This window comes from Brachycentrus maculatus, unplaced genomic scaffold (genome assembly GCF_059751285.1).
Source record: "Brachycentrus maculatus isolate JH-2025_06_01 unplaced genomic scaffold, ASM5975128v1 h1tg000194l, whole genome shotgun sequence".
Classification (NCBI taxonomy): domain Eukaryota; kingdom Metazoa; phylum Arthropoda; class Insecta; order Trichoptera; family Brachycentridae; genus Brachycentrus; species Brachycentrus maculatus.
In genome coordinates, this window is record NW_028280945.1 from 371,165 (window position 1) to 387,390 (window position 16,226).

The 16,226-nt window shown below is 31.7% G+C and overlaps 1 protein-coding gene across 1 annotated transcript in view; it reads left to right on the forward strand.

The window, feature by feature from the left end:
• The first annotated feature begins 1,456 nt into the window (after positions 1-1,456).
• Ncc69 (sodium chloride cotransporter 69) overlaps positions 1,457-16,226 on the forward strand; it is a 97,441-nt gene continuing 82,671 nt past the window's right edge. The window contains exon 1 of the mRNA XM_088262951.1: positions 1,457-2,286. Coding sequence (XP_088119077.1) covers positions 1,840-2,286 — 447 coding nt within the window. The 5' untranslated portion in view covers positions 1,457-1,839. The remainder of the gene's footprint in view (positions 2,287-16,226) is intronic.

Below are 16,226 nucleotides of genomic sequence, written 5' to 3' on the forward strand. Positions count from 1 at the left end.
GTTTAGGCTCACAGAAATTGAAATATTTGTTAAAATGATAAAAACACAAATATCTCTCTTTTTTAAATCTATTTTTAGGTGACAGTCCTCTTATAATTAATGCGTTTTATCATTATTATGTAAATGAATATAAAAAACCACTTAAAAAGAAAAAAAAAACACTTAGAAAGGTGTGTTGAGATGGTTTGGACATGTGGATTGAATGAGTGAGGAAAGAACGGTAAAACAAATTTATGAGGCGAATGTTAGTGGGAAAAGAAGCAGAGGAAAACCGAGAAAAACATGGCACGATCAGGTATGCCAAATACTTGAAAGTGGTCAGGTTGAGTCGTAACAATCGGCGGGTATGTATGAGGAGATGCATGAACGTGGAAGAGGCGAAGAATGTTTGCAAGGACAGAGTGGTGTGGCGCTCTATTCTCTCTGCCTACCCCTGCGGGGAAGCGGCGTGATGGTTAGTTAGTTAGTTGTTTTAAAAACCACTTATTACAATTATAAATTATAAACTTATAAAAAATCGTTATTTAAAAAAAAACAACCAATTAAAATTATGTATGCTATGGTAGTTTATGCATTTTACCTATAATATTTTTGTGTGCGTTTTAGGAAGAATATAATTTAATTAAAAAGGAAAATGAGTTATTCACGTTCAAATACAGAATACTTATAATCGAATTCATAAAATCGGGTAAAAACTAAACTATGTACCTAAGTAAAACTCCGCATAAAATGTGTAGATTGTACGAAGCCCTTATTTTTTAAACAAAAGGGTGAATATGCATGCTATGTGTATCTTCTTCAAACCCTCATCTGCACCCGATGGTGCACAGGGCACTGCGTCATATAAACGCATGTTATCTTGATCATTAACACATGAAGGAAAGGTGATCAGCCCTCCGCTTCAGGTACCAGTCCAGGGTAGTATTGAATAAACATTAGAGTGAAAAAAATCACTTATATTTATTCGACCAACCCCACCCCCCGGGAATTGAACCCGGGACCTCCGGTACAGTAGTCGAGCATGCTAGCTATTACATTACGGAGGTGGACATCTTACCACTACTTAAATTATCTACTTCTATTGATAGTACATAGTATAAATTTTGGATATGTGAACTATGGTGAATAGGGTATCTCATTTTGTTAATACTTAAAAATGGATTATATTAATGAAATTAGTCCCGCGGTTACTATTTTCATTACATGTTCAGTTATATTCGGTAATATCTATTTTTTCTTTAAAAAATGCATACACTCATACGTATAATTTCTCCAGAATCTCTATTCCTCAAAACATGCTAAAAAGTGTGCAAGTCATGAAAATTCCTAAAATCGTAAGTTACCCCCCCCCCCTGTGCTTAGTATATCGCAGAATATAAGTCAGTATAATTCTGCCTACCTACTGGGGATTCGCTTTTTGTTCGCGGCTCTATTTCGCCGTCGTTTTTCAGTCTTCAGTGAGTACTTCAGTAGTTCAGTGGAGTTCAGTTGTTCGGCGTTGAGCCGAGTTCAGTCGATTCCGCGCGCCGCCAGCAGATGGTTGTCCGTCGAGCTACGCTCTAATCGTAAAGTCGCAAGACACGTGTCCGGCGTTTCGTGTTTACACCCAGAAAGAGTATCTATTTACTGGCTATCATATTTAAAACTGGTCAAACTTTCGACACTTTAAATTCTTTTTTTGACGTAGGGCAACACGCCGTCGGTTTTATTTGAAAATCATTCGAATTTTGACGTTTGGCTTTGTAAAACTTCGCGCTTTTTTGGCACTCGATGTCGCGAGTTTTATTCGAATAACTGAAACGATATTTATGTTTTGTTAGTTGTGGATTATTTGTTCTAATGTTTAGTAAGGGATCTTCTCCAAACGGGACCTCTGAGTTGAAGAAATCGATAGAGATGGAGCATCTGAAGAGCAACGGCAAAGAGAAGTTGGACCAGCTGACGGTCGACGGGATGAATAAAAACTCCGACACCCCCGAGATCATCGGGAGATTTAGGAAGATCAGTTCCGCCAAGTCCATGAGCAATAATAATGGCAAACCCGAGTTTCCGGTCTCTGATAAACCGGATGGGGATGATGCGGAGGCCGGACTAACCTTCAAGGCTCCCGAAGGATCCCATGCTCCCAGCTTCGACGAAGTCGACAAGTTCCAGGATATTTCGGAGAAGGCCCAAGTGTTGCCCGCGGGTGGAAACAGGGCTAAAATAAAAAAATCGAGCTTCCGGAACACGGAGAAGCCGTCCAGGTTTAAGGATAATCCTTCTACCACGAGATTTCAAGTGCAGGTAAGAAAGTCACACTTTTATAATAATAATTTATAATAATAATGAGTCATCTTTTATAATTGTTTTGTTTACTGTAAGGAAATGTATATATATATATATATATATATATATATATATATATATATATATATATATATATATATATATATATATATATATATATATATATATATATATATATATATATATATATATATATATATATATATATATATATATATATATATATATATATATATATATATATATATATATATATATATATATATATATATATATATATATATATATATATATATATATATATATATATATATATATATATATATATATATATATATATATATATATATATATATATATATATATATATATATATATATATATATATATATATATATATATATATATATATATATATATATATATATATATATATATATATATATATATATATATATATATATATATATATATATATATATATATATATATATATATATATATATATATATATATATATATATATATGTATGTATGTATGTATGTATGTATGTATGTATGTATGTATGTATGTATGTATGTATGTATGTATATATATATATATATATATATATATATATATATATATATATATATATATATATATATATGTATGTATGTATGTATGTATGTATGTATATATATATATATATATATATATATATATATATATATATATATATATATATATATATATATATATATATATATATATATATATATATATATATATATATATATATATATATATATATATATATATATATATATATATATATATATATATATATATATATATATATATATATATATATATATATATATATATATATATATATATATATATATATATATATATATATATATATATATATATATATATATATATATATATATATATATATATATATATATATATATATATATATATATATATATATATATATATATATATATATATATATATATATATATATATATATATATGTGTAGATTTAGTAAATTAGGTTTTTAAAATAGTTTATTTTATGTAGCATAAGCTAACTTAAGAAATAACAAAAATAATAAAAACATAATTAAGTACTTAGATAGTATTAAAATATTATTAAATATAAATATACATGGACTACACTCATAATTAATATTTTACTCTTAATTAATACTTACATTTAAATATTATTATATTCAATAATTTGATCGCTGAAATAACGGTGCGGCGTTCAATGTTTTGAATAATCCATGGAAACTCGTATAAATAAACCAAACAATGTTTTTTGCTTTTTTTTGTGAAAATTGTGCCATATCGCTTACTCCTTTCAAGAACGTCACAATTTTCAGTTGTGCATGTTTTCCGAATGCCCAGAAAATGTACTTTATCCCAGCAAAAGAGGCATATCTTTTACTTAATATTTACCCGCTACAGCGCAGAAAGTGTTCTTTTTGCATTTTGAAGAAAAGGTATTGCTTAATTATTTTTTTTTTAAATATATTTTATATTTTTCAAATGGAGAAAAAACCTTCAGGTTTTACCTAAAAAGATCTGTTTCACAGTAAAAAGTTCAACAAGTGGCTTGATATTTATTTTCAATACATTGTATTATATTTTTAAGCTTTAAAAACGTACTCCTGAAAAATCATGTTTTTTGATTTATTACGTTCTTGAAAGGAGTGAGCGATATGTCGTTGGTATTTCTTGTCGAATATACAGCCCCCATTGCACATTCCATCATCTAGACATAATATCTCCCAAAAAGGGTTGCAGCAAATCAGCATCTAAAAGACAATGAAAATCTTTGAATCTAATCTAAATTTAAACTCTTTTTTGTACATATCGCTTCGTTATATTCGTTAAGAATTATTTTAGACGAAATTCTACCTCTGGACATTAAAAATGGACCTGTGTGGTCAAACGGATCTGCGATGCGAAGTGATGGGGCAAGTGAACAAGGCTGCAGCCATCTCAGGATGCCTGAAAAATGCTATATTGAAAAGCCCTGAGATGAAGATCGGTAGCAAAATTAAGATTTACAAAACTTGTGTCCGACCCATCATGACGTATGGAATCGAAAGTAGAGCGGACACCGTTGCCACAAAAAACGCACTTAGAGTGTCAGAAATAAAGACCCTAAGAAGCATATCAGGCAAGAGTCTTCGAGATAGAATAAGTAATGCCAGGATCAGGGAAATATGCGAGATCGAAGATGTCGTTAGGTAGGGAAGGCAACGAAGGAGACAATGGAGGTATGCGCATATGAGGAGAATGGAACCATCCAGACTCCCCCACATCGCACTGTACGGCCAACCCCATGGTAGACGACTCTGGGCAGACCATTAAAGAGATGGGTCGATAGCCGGGAATCGACATCGCAGGAGGGTAATCCCTCTTAAAAACAGGCCACAAGGCCTACAACAAGAGAAAGAAGAAGAAGAAGAAGAAATTCTACCCTCATTCAGTTAAATTCATAATATCTAGTAAGTTACTAGCACTAAAGACTCATGAGTATATTAATCGGGTTGTGGTCCCATGGTTAATGTCGCGGACTCTAAGTCACAGTTTCTAGGTTCGAGCCCCCTCTACTTGACACTTTTTTAAACGGCCTACAAAAAAGTATAAAATTAAGGTATTCGTCTATATAATAAATACATTTAAAAAAATCAGCCCCCCGCTTCAGGTACCAGTCCAGGGTATTGAGTAAATATTAGAGTGAAAAATCACTAATACTAAGCAATATTTCATTTACAATTATTAAAGAAAACACTTCGTTTTTTACCAATTGAGTTTTATTATAGACTACATGTTTCAGAAGTTAAACTTCCATCATTCAGGTCTGTATAATAGTTATTATACAGACCTAAATGATGGAAATTTAACTTCTGAAACATGTAGTCTATGATAAAACTCAATTGGTAAAAAACAAAGTGTTTTCTTTAATCATTGTAACATGTCTTACCACAAAGTTAATGCCGAAACAATAAATAAAATATTTCATTTTGTATATTTGATATCATGAATTGTTTAAAGCAAGGAAACCTGTCTACCATATTTTTACAACATTTTGAGTGTGTCAAAATACTTGTTCACAAATCTGGATTATCTCCAATTATAGATAATTGTAAATGAAGAGTTATTTTTCACATATTATTTTTGACATCTCATCAAAGATGATGAAGAATATGGAAGTCTGGGCATTTATGGGGCTGTCGATCGTCATAACCTGGTTTAAGTGATCACTTTACACACGTGTAACATTCACCAATTCTACCTATTATTGACAAACACACCACTCAAATTCTTGGAAGTTCTATATATATGAACCAATATTGAAACATTTTATCTCACCAATAGATGTCTCTAGTGAAGTTCTAGTGATTCAAGAACATTGTTTAATATTGGTCAACATCTTTGATGAGATGTCAAAAAATAATATATTTTTTAAAAACTTTAACATAATGTTTTCAACGTTTTATTACGTGTACGGTATCACATGTAACGTATCCAGCATGTTAATTGTGTATATTAATTATATATAATTTTGTCCGCCTCCGTAGTGTAATGGTCAGCACGCTCGGCTACCGTTCTGGACGTTCCGGGTTCGATTCCCAGGTGGGTCAAATAAATAAAAGTGTTTTTTTCACTCTAATATTTATTCCATATTACCCTGGACTGGTACCTGAAGCGGAAGGCTGATCACCTTTCCTTCATGTGTTAACGATCAAGATAACACTGCGTTTATATGATGCAGTGCCCTATGCACCGTTGGGGTGCGGATATGGGTTTGAATTGAATTATATAGAACTTCCAAGAATTTGAGTAGTGTGGTTTATAAACATCTTTGATGAGATGTCAAAAAACAATATATTTTTTAAAAACTTAACATAATATTTTCAACGTTTTATTACGTGTACGGTATCACATGTAACGTATCCATCATGTAAATTGTGTATATGTATTTTTTATTTGATAAAACCTATTATTTCGTAACGGAATCTTATTGAATTCCTAACAGAAAATAACACATTACACGAGTGTTCAATGTGCGTCCATGATGAATGCACCGTTGCACGTAGAATTTAGTGTTTTTTTTTCTTTTAAATATATTATTTTTGGATATTTGTAAAATTGTTAGACACGCTTAAAACGAAACCGTATCCAAAGTCCTACAGCAACCATACTCAATCTGCGCCCAGGTAAGCTATCATGCGCGGTCCTAAATATATTTATAAAAGAGTAATATATTTATAAAAAAAATTGGAAATTAGTACCTGAAAAATACAAGACTGTACAAAATTGTGACTTCCTGCACCTTACATCACATTTATATTTATTTATTTTTTTTTTTTTTATTCATTTAATATATTTACATTTTTATTTATAACATAATAACATTTGAATCATTTATACATATGTAGAACTTTTATATTTCGATTCGCTGTGCCTCTCCATAAAAGAGTCTGTGCTCTTGTGCTTGGAAAGGGACTTACACTCGTGGTTTAATGTTATATAATAAAAGATATAATAGTTTTTTTAATATATTTTTTTAAAGATTTAAATGTATAGAGCTTTAATTTTTTTCTTGAGGATTTTTATATCATCTATTTTTTTTATTTCTTTAGGGAGTTTATTGAAATGTTTGATTGCCAAATATTTGAAGTTTTGCTGAAATTGCTTGGTGTTGCATTTTGGAATAGAAAAATCGTTTGAGAATCTCGATGATAAATTCTTTGTTAAATTTAAATAGTTGTCACCCTTTAGTATTTGAAAAACTGCGGTTTTTTTATAAATGGATTCTATATTTGGGACTTGAAATTTTTTAAATAATAATTTTGTTGGAAATATTTTTTTTTTTCAAGATGACTTTAATTATGGTTTTCTGAACTATTTTCACTGAGTTCAGTATGTTGTTGTATGAGCCTCCCCATGCAATAATGCCATACTGTAGTAGTGAGTGAACGATAGCATAGTAAACTCTTTTTAGGTTGTCGATGGTTAGTATGTTTCGGATTCTAATGAATATATATATGCATTTTCTTATTCGTTTTACTAGTTCATTAATGTGACTATGGTATTTCAAATGTTGGTCTATTATTACACCTAGATATTTTATTTCTTTTTTTGGACATAAAACAGAACATAAGTTTTTGCAATTTGAATCCCTGCAGTCACCATTGTGAATTGTAATTTTTATATATGTCGGTATTTTGGGTTTATGGATACAAAATGGGATATAGAATGTTTTATCTGTATTTAGGGATAATAGATTATTGTCAAACCAGAATTTTAGGATTTTCATGTCCTTATTTGCGCGATCATTTACGGTATTCCAGTTGGGTCCGTTTATAACTATTGCGGTGTCGTCAGCATAGGATATTATGTTACCGCTGATGTTTTGGTGAAATATGTCGTTGACGTAGATGATAAATAGTAAAGGGCCTAAGACTGTACCCTGAGGTATACCGAAATTACTAGTAAGGGGTTGGCTATAGGCTTCATTGATTTTGACAATTTGGGTTCTTTCGAGAAGATAACTCTGGAAAAGTTTTAAGGCTTTACCCGTAATTCCGACAGATTTTAGTTTTAATAGAAGTTTATCATGAGAAATACTGTCGAAAGCTTTTCTTAGGTCGACAAAAATTCCTATACAGTTGAGTGATTTATCGAGAGAATCTTGAATGATGTATGATAGTTTGGCAATTGCATCTTGTGTGCTTCTTTTTTCCATGAATCCATATTGGTTTTCATTGATTATATTAAATTTATTTACATATGTGGACAGTCTTTTTTTAATGATTTTTTCAATGATTTTACCTATGTTTGATATGAGAGATATAGGTCGGTAATTTGTGACTGATTCTGGATTTCCAGATTTGTAGATGGGGATGATAATGGCTTTCTTGTAAATTGAAGGGAATATACCGGTTGTGAGGCTAAGGTTTATGATGTGTGTCAAAGGTTTAGAAATTTGTTTTTTTATGAATTTTAATGTATTAACAGAGTGTCCGTCGTATCCCGGGGCAGATCCTCCTTTCATATTTGTTATGATTTCTTTAATTTCCTCCTGGGATGTTATTTGTAATGATGCTAATATATTATTGGAAGTTGGAGTATCTGTTTTGAAAATATCGGAATTAGTTTGAGTAGGGATTTTTTGCGCTAAATTTTTACCAACACTGGCAATTTATTTTTTTTAAATTACTTATAAACATATTTAAAATATTTTTTTTTGCAAAGAGCTTGTGTCTTGTCGGTAGAGTTCTTTTTTAAAAGTTTTTTTAATCTATTTTAACCGAATATACACAAAAAATAAAACTATTTTACAATTTTCATAGAATTAAATCTTGATCATTTACCCATTCCTTTATTTTGCCTTTGTTCCGTATTTTATTTTGACCTCTTACCTCCGTCGGCAACAAATTAAAAATGTTTGGAACGATATATCTACATTTCTTTGTGAATCCATCGTATTCTAAAATGAAACGTGCAAAATACGTATACAGGAATCGACTTGATGTAGTATTAAGGGTAGCATGCAGCAATTATTTTTTTTTAAATTTCATCTATTTGAGTATTTTAGAAGATAGTAACATCAAGTCATTCATATAAATGAGTTGCACAAAATAAGTGCTCGTACAATTCCAATTAGAAAATACCTCAAATGTAAATTTGTATTAATACCTGGATGAGGGACGGGAGGAAAAGGGGAAAAGGGAAAGTTCAAAGATCAAGTCATCGACAATTTTTTTGAAACTAGAGACACGCCACGATAAACAAGTATAATAAACCATTTTTCGTCTAAAATTGTTGAAAATTTATCACAATGTCAAAAATCGCACAAATTTTGAGGTAAATGCTTTAATACACTTAACTTTTTTCACTATTGTAATTTTCGACGAATAGTATGCTGATAAACGATAAAATGTTTATTCATTCATTCAATCCCTTATCCGCACCCCAATGGTGCATAGGGCACTGCATCATATAAACGCAGTGTAATCTTGATCGTTAACACGTGAAGGAAAGGTGATCAACCCTCCGCTTCAGGTTCAGGGTAATATTGAATAAATATTAGAGTGGAAAAACCGCTTATATCTATTTAACCCCTCCCCTAGGAACCAAAACCGGGACCTCCAGAACGGTAACCGAGCGTGCCGACCATTACACTACGTAGGCGGTCGATGGTCGATGGTTAATGGCGGTCGATGGTCGATGGTTAGTATCGCTGTCCTGAATTGCAGACGTGATCACACTGTCACCATGAAATTAATAGTTTATTTAATACTTTTTTATTTGATGCAGTGCCCTTTGCACTGTTGGGTGCGGAAGAGAATCAAAAGATCAATACGCTTTTTAACATTGTGTTGTTTATAAAAAAAACAAACGCAATCGTAATCGTTTTACTCGAATGACTTATGACCTCCGCGTAATCAAACATGACAATAAAATGACAAAATGTATTTTAAGCTCACTTATTTTAATACATTGTTGCACAGATGTGTCCAATCATTTTTCGATTAAATGTTTAGGATAAATTCGTAACTTGTTCTCTTTTTTTTTATTTCCAACTTAAGGGGGAATTCGCAGTATTCGAATTCAGAACGCGGACGATCGCGGAAGAGGTCGGTCGTGCCTTTATGAGCGATTTAATAAAACGCGTATTGGAATTTAAGTTTTTTTTTAGATTATATATTGAAAAAATGTTTTTGTATTTTTTTAACTCTTTACTTACCTTACCTCCTTAACAATAATTATTTTCTTTTCGAAACCATATATTTATTTTGAAGAAAAACTTAGTACATATTTCAATACAAAAACGGTATTTTTGGCAAAAATTCAATTACGTTAAATGTTGCCTGGGTTTAAATAAAATTAAGTTGCGATTAATCGTATATTGGGCCTTAAGTATAAAACTTAAGTATAAAATTGTCAAAGCATCATTATCAGACGGGAGGAATATCTAATTTAACATACTTAACCTATAAAGGATTGTATTAGACTCGTTTTGTGTTTATAACAGCCGATACAATCAATATTTTCATTCATCATTTTCTTGTGGAAAATTCGCCTTCGTAAATACGTTGTTTTCGTAAGTTGGTAATGAGTGACGTCACGGAAACGATGTAATTATTTTAATATTGGCAACATTGCTTAATTATTGGCGGCTCTATTTGCTGATGTCTATGGTCCAAAGAGGTGTTAAGACACCTAATATATATTGATACATCGGCCTTAAGGCTCGAATTCAGGGTTCGCGTACAGTCAAATTAAAAATTGATATGAAAATATTCCGCATAGCAATTAGCTTTAAAAAAAAGCATCAAATTTACTTTATAATCGAATTTCGAAATAAAATTTAATTTTATAAAATAAAACAACTTTGTTTTAACCACTTTTTACTGGTACACTTTTTCCAACCATTTTCGACAAGAACCTTGTCATCATCAGGGTTTATGTACTAATTCTAAAACATTGAAATACTCATAGTTAGGTTATAGTTAATTACCCTTCCCTTACGATACCAAAAACTTCCACGCACTCCGTACACCACATGCAAATGTGATTTGAAAAAATGTGATTTGAAAAATGGGAAAAAACTCCTAAATGTTGCTTTAAATGAGAATTTCGCAGCGTCCACTCCGGACGACAACTTGTGAGCTTCAAATGGAATCGTCCAAAAAAATATAGTAAAAACAGAAATAAAATTTAATTCTTAATAAGGTTTTTTTCCACGTAAATACGTGGAAAAACCTTCTAAGGCAGGGCAAATGCCCTGCCTTAGAAGGTTTAATCATTGATTCAATGGAAACCTCCCAAAGGGTAATCTTCTCATATAAAATCAGTTCATTATGTGACGAGACAGAGTCGGCTTCTTGCCCATTTTTTTAAATTTAAAAGTTAATTTAACTTAGTGTTTAAAAGCGGGTATTTTTCATATTATTTTTTGACATCTCATCAAAGATGAAGAAGAATATGAAAAAAGATGAAAATTATAGCATAATAATGCTTAATTAAGGTGGGATAGCCAATATATAGCCTAGAATTAAATGTTCTTCAAACCCTGGTAAGATTTTATGCATTATTTGTTGATATCTCATCAAAGATGAAGAAGAATATGGAAGACTGGGTATTTATGGGGCCGACGACCGTCATAGGCTGGTTCAAGTGATCAGTTTATACACGTGTAACATGCACCAATTCTACCCATCATTGACAACCACACTACTCAAATTCTTGGAAGTTCTACATATATATTTGAACCAATTTTGAAACATTGTTCTTGAATCACCACACTTCACTAGAGACATCTATTGGTGAGATATCTAGATTTGTGAACAAGCATTTAGACAAACTTAAAATGTTGTGAGTGGGTATTTTATTCAGGCTAAAGGCCTTAAATAACGGGTATTATACAAACAGCGCAATTATAGTTAACGTTTTTTGCCAGTATACCCACAATATATTGTCGAAATTTATTATTTTTATTACTACTGCAAAAAACGGTCATTATACATCGGTACATCTGAAAATTAATACTAAGCTTTCTGCTATCGGATTGGTAAAAGGTATTTTTCATTTTCATCAGAATATTTCAAAATATTTGTAGTGTTAACAATATTCGATTATACCAATAAAATATGGTTTAAATATTTTTTTTATTTTAAATCAAAATATTTTTTCTAGCGATACGGACTTTTGATAAATAAACCGATGGGTACCTAACGTTTATTTTACCGTTTGAAACTTTGCTGGATAAACACTGATAAGGAATGAGCGATAAAGTTTGGAGTGGTATCGTCAATCTGCGGCATGTGTGCCTAAACCTTAATCACGATGTGATTTCAAAGCCCTTTAACTGACACTTTAATTATATTTTTTATCTTTAATTTAATTATGTCGTCCTCGTTCTGTTTTCCGTCTCACATTCGTCACACACACACACATATATATATATATATATATATATATATATATATATATATATATATATATATATATATATATATATATATATATATATATATATATATATATATATATATATATATATATATGTGATTTCAAAGCCCTGTAACTGACACTTTAATTATATTTTTTATCTTTAATTTAATTATGTCGTCCTCGTTCTGTTTTCCGTCTCACATTCGTCACACACACACACATATATATATATATATATATATATATATATATATATATATATATATATATATATATATATATAAATATGACTAATATCTGTTCCCGACGGATTCTCCAGTTCTTTGGATACGTTGCGCGTGGCAACGAGGATAGCCTGGAACGACTAGTTGTGATCGGTAGCCTGGATGGAAAGAGAGGGAGAGGAAGATCCCCACACGATGGACCGATCAAGTTAAGGCAGCAGCAGGCACCTCAGTGGTTGGAGCGCTACGTGCAGCGCAGTCAAGGGATAACTGGAGAAGAGTCATTGCTTCTGCAAGGGTCACAACCCTCAGCAATGAGGATTAAGACGGAGAAGAAGAATATATGACTAAGAAAATATAGAGGCACGATCAGATCAATCAGAACCTAAAATCTGGCGGTGCAAAAGTCTGCGTAATCGGAAGGCATGTATGACTAGATGTATGGATGTGAAGAAGGCGAGGAGTGTTTTTCAGGACAGAAGAGTGTGGCGTTCCATCCTCTGCCTACCCCTGCAGGGAAACGGCGTGATGGTAGTAGTAGTACATAGTAGTAGTAGTATATATACTAACGTACAAGCACAATTTGCTCTTTATTTTCTAACAGCCGAATAAGGTTCAATGTTAACATTTATTAAATATTCAATTTATTTATGTAAATTCATTCTGTATAAAAAGTTAAATAAACAAATAAATAAATAAAAAACAAATGTAAAAATAAAAAAAATAATAATTTAAGAGTTGGGAAAGAACCCATTCATATTTATTTATTTAAGAAATTTATTCATTCACCGGAATACTCATCGGACAAATGCCAAAGACCTTCTAATGCAAACCACGACGCGGTAAATCTATTATCTTAGGACGTAGTTTCAACAAGAAATTTCAATATATTTTTTTTATTTCCCTGAAAAAAGTTAATACGCCTCTGTTGTATTGGCGAGTTCTACGCTATGGAGCACAATGAAACGATTATTTTATTGGGGGTAAAAACCGCTATACATTATATTCATGTATTGTACTTATGTCATTGTATGGACATGTGTGTACCTACCTATTTATTTATTCAACTTATATAATCGTGCGTTCATTTCTAAAAACGAATATAGTTTGTGAGTGTGTAGTTTGTGGCTATGTTAACCCATACTGAAACATAGATGTTTTCAACAATTTTTTGATGTTAAAAACAATCATTATCTGAATTTTGGATAATTCATAAAACGTGTACTTCCTTAAAGGTGTATTCTGAAGTATACAAAGTCTGTACGCGATCGGCTGCGCCAGAAGTCACACGTTTTTTCCAACGTTTCAATAATAAAAAAATACTCCTTACCTTTCAATTACTCTTTTCTTTTCAATTCTTTATATTTATTTCGAAGAAAAACTTATGGAATTTTGTTAACTCATAGTGAAACATAAATGTATTAATTTTTTTTAAATGTTTAAAATAATTATATTGATAAATTTATATAATTTATATACTGCCTTTTGCTTAAAACATGTACTTCCTTAAAGGTGTACTAGAGTACACATACAAAGTCAGTACGCGACCGGCTGCATGAGAAGCCACATGAGTTGTCCGCGCACTATTTAAAAAAATGTATTGAAATTTGGTGAATAAATATTTTTTTAACTCCTTACCTTATAACTATTAATTTCTTTTCAAAACTATATTTATTTCGAAGAAAAACTTAAAATACCGTTTTTGTATTGAAAGAATAAGTTTTCCTTCGTAATAAATATATGTTTTTGAAAAGAAAAGTGTTATTGAACTGTAAGGAATTAAATAAAAATGACAAAAATATTATTTCAATATTCTTCTAACCCTTAACCGCACCCCAACGGTGCATAGGGCACTGCATTGTATAGAAGCAGTGTTATCTTGATCGTTAAATACACGAACAAAAGGTGATCAGCCTTCCGCTTCAGGTACTAGTCCAGGGTCATATTAAATAAATATTAGACTGAAAAATCACTTAAATTTATTTTGACCCTCTTGGGAATCGAACCCGGGACCTCCAGCATGGTAGCCTAGCCACTACACTATGGAGGTGGACTAATATATATATATATATATATATATATATATATATATATATATATATATATATATATATATATATATATATATATATATATATATATATATATATATATATATATATATATATATATATATATATATGTGGATATACTAATATGTATATTTCAATATACTCTAAGTATATTCTAAAAAAAGTCAAATTCCAATATATATGTATGAATATTTAAAAAAAAAAGGCTGTAAAACACTTCCGATCTCTAGCGCAGCTATCAGGGTTCTGAATTGAAGATCGCGAGTTGCCCTTAACAGCTTAGATATTTTTAACAAGCTTACATATATTTCAAACAATCTTTGTGTTGTCGTGATTACAGGTGAAAGCTTAAAAACGGATTCATCATTAATCGAAGATTATATGCATTCTTGTGTATGATGTAAAACCTCATATATTACTTACGTTACGTAAATTACGTCGCAAGTCTAAATGTAACCGGTTTCAAGTTCACGACCTTTAGGGCGTTTGTGCACTACACGGAATTTTACCGTCAGGCACTTCAGTTAGCATGATAAAACGGATGATTTGACTTGGATTGGCTTGTGCTTTAGTCTTTCTTTCTTCGGATCGGTGCGTGATCACGGTGCGCGTAAAATTCGATCACGCTAAACTGTCGTAGTTGCTTTTATTAAAAAAAAAACCGGACTGCCGGACGGTAAAATTCCGTGTAGTGCACCAGCGGCTTTAGGACGTTTGTGCACTACACGGAATTTTACCGTCCGGTACATCAGTTTGCATTATAAAAATGGATGATTTGGCTTGGATTGACTTGTGCTTTTGTCTTTCTTTCTTCGGATCGGTGCGCTTGATCGGAGCGTGATCACGGTGCGCGTAAATTCGATCACGCTAAGCTGTCTTAGTTGCTTTTATTTTAAAAAACCGGACTGCCGGACGGTAAAATTCCGTGAAGTGCACAAGCGCACTTAGGGAGTGTGTACCACCATTTGTATTCAAGCTCTCTCCAGGGATGTATTATTCATCCAAGTACTTGTTTATTTTAGTCATTTTCTAAAGAATTATTATTGAAAAGAGAATACAAAGAATGGATTACATATCATAATAAAATAATAATGATTTTACTTATATCAAATTCTTTTCTGCCGTGTCAAGCCCTACATTGGTACCACCCGAGGCAACAATTAAAAAAATACTGAATTAACCATCACGCCGCTTCCCTGCAGGGGTAGGCAGAGAGAGTTGAACACCGCACCACTGTCTTCTCTGTCTTTGCAAAAATGATTCGCCTATTCCACATTCATGCACCTCCTCATAACCTGGCCGCTTTCAAGCATTTGACATACCTGATCGTGCTGAAGTTTTTCTCGGTATTCCTCTGCTCCCTTTTCCAACTCCATTCGCCTCATAAATTTGTTTTACCGTTCTTTTCTCACTCGTTCGTTCCACATGTCCAAACCATCTCAACACACCTTTCTTAATTTTATCTATAATTCTTATCTCAGCTTTGCATTCCTTCCTTATTGCACCATTCGAACATCTGTCATAAATAATTTTGCCGCACACTCGTCTGAGAGATCGCATTTCGACTGCATTCAGTCTACTTTCATCCTTCTTTTGCCAACTCCATCCATCAGGGTTAGCGCCAGGACTCTTGCTATAACTGATTTCAGTGCACCATTCACTCTGTTG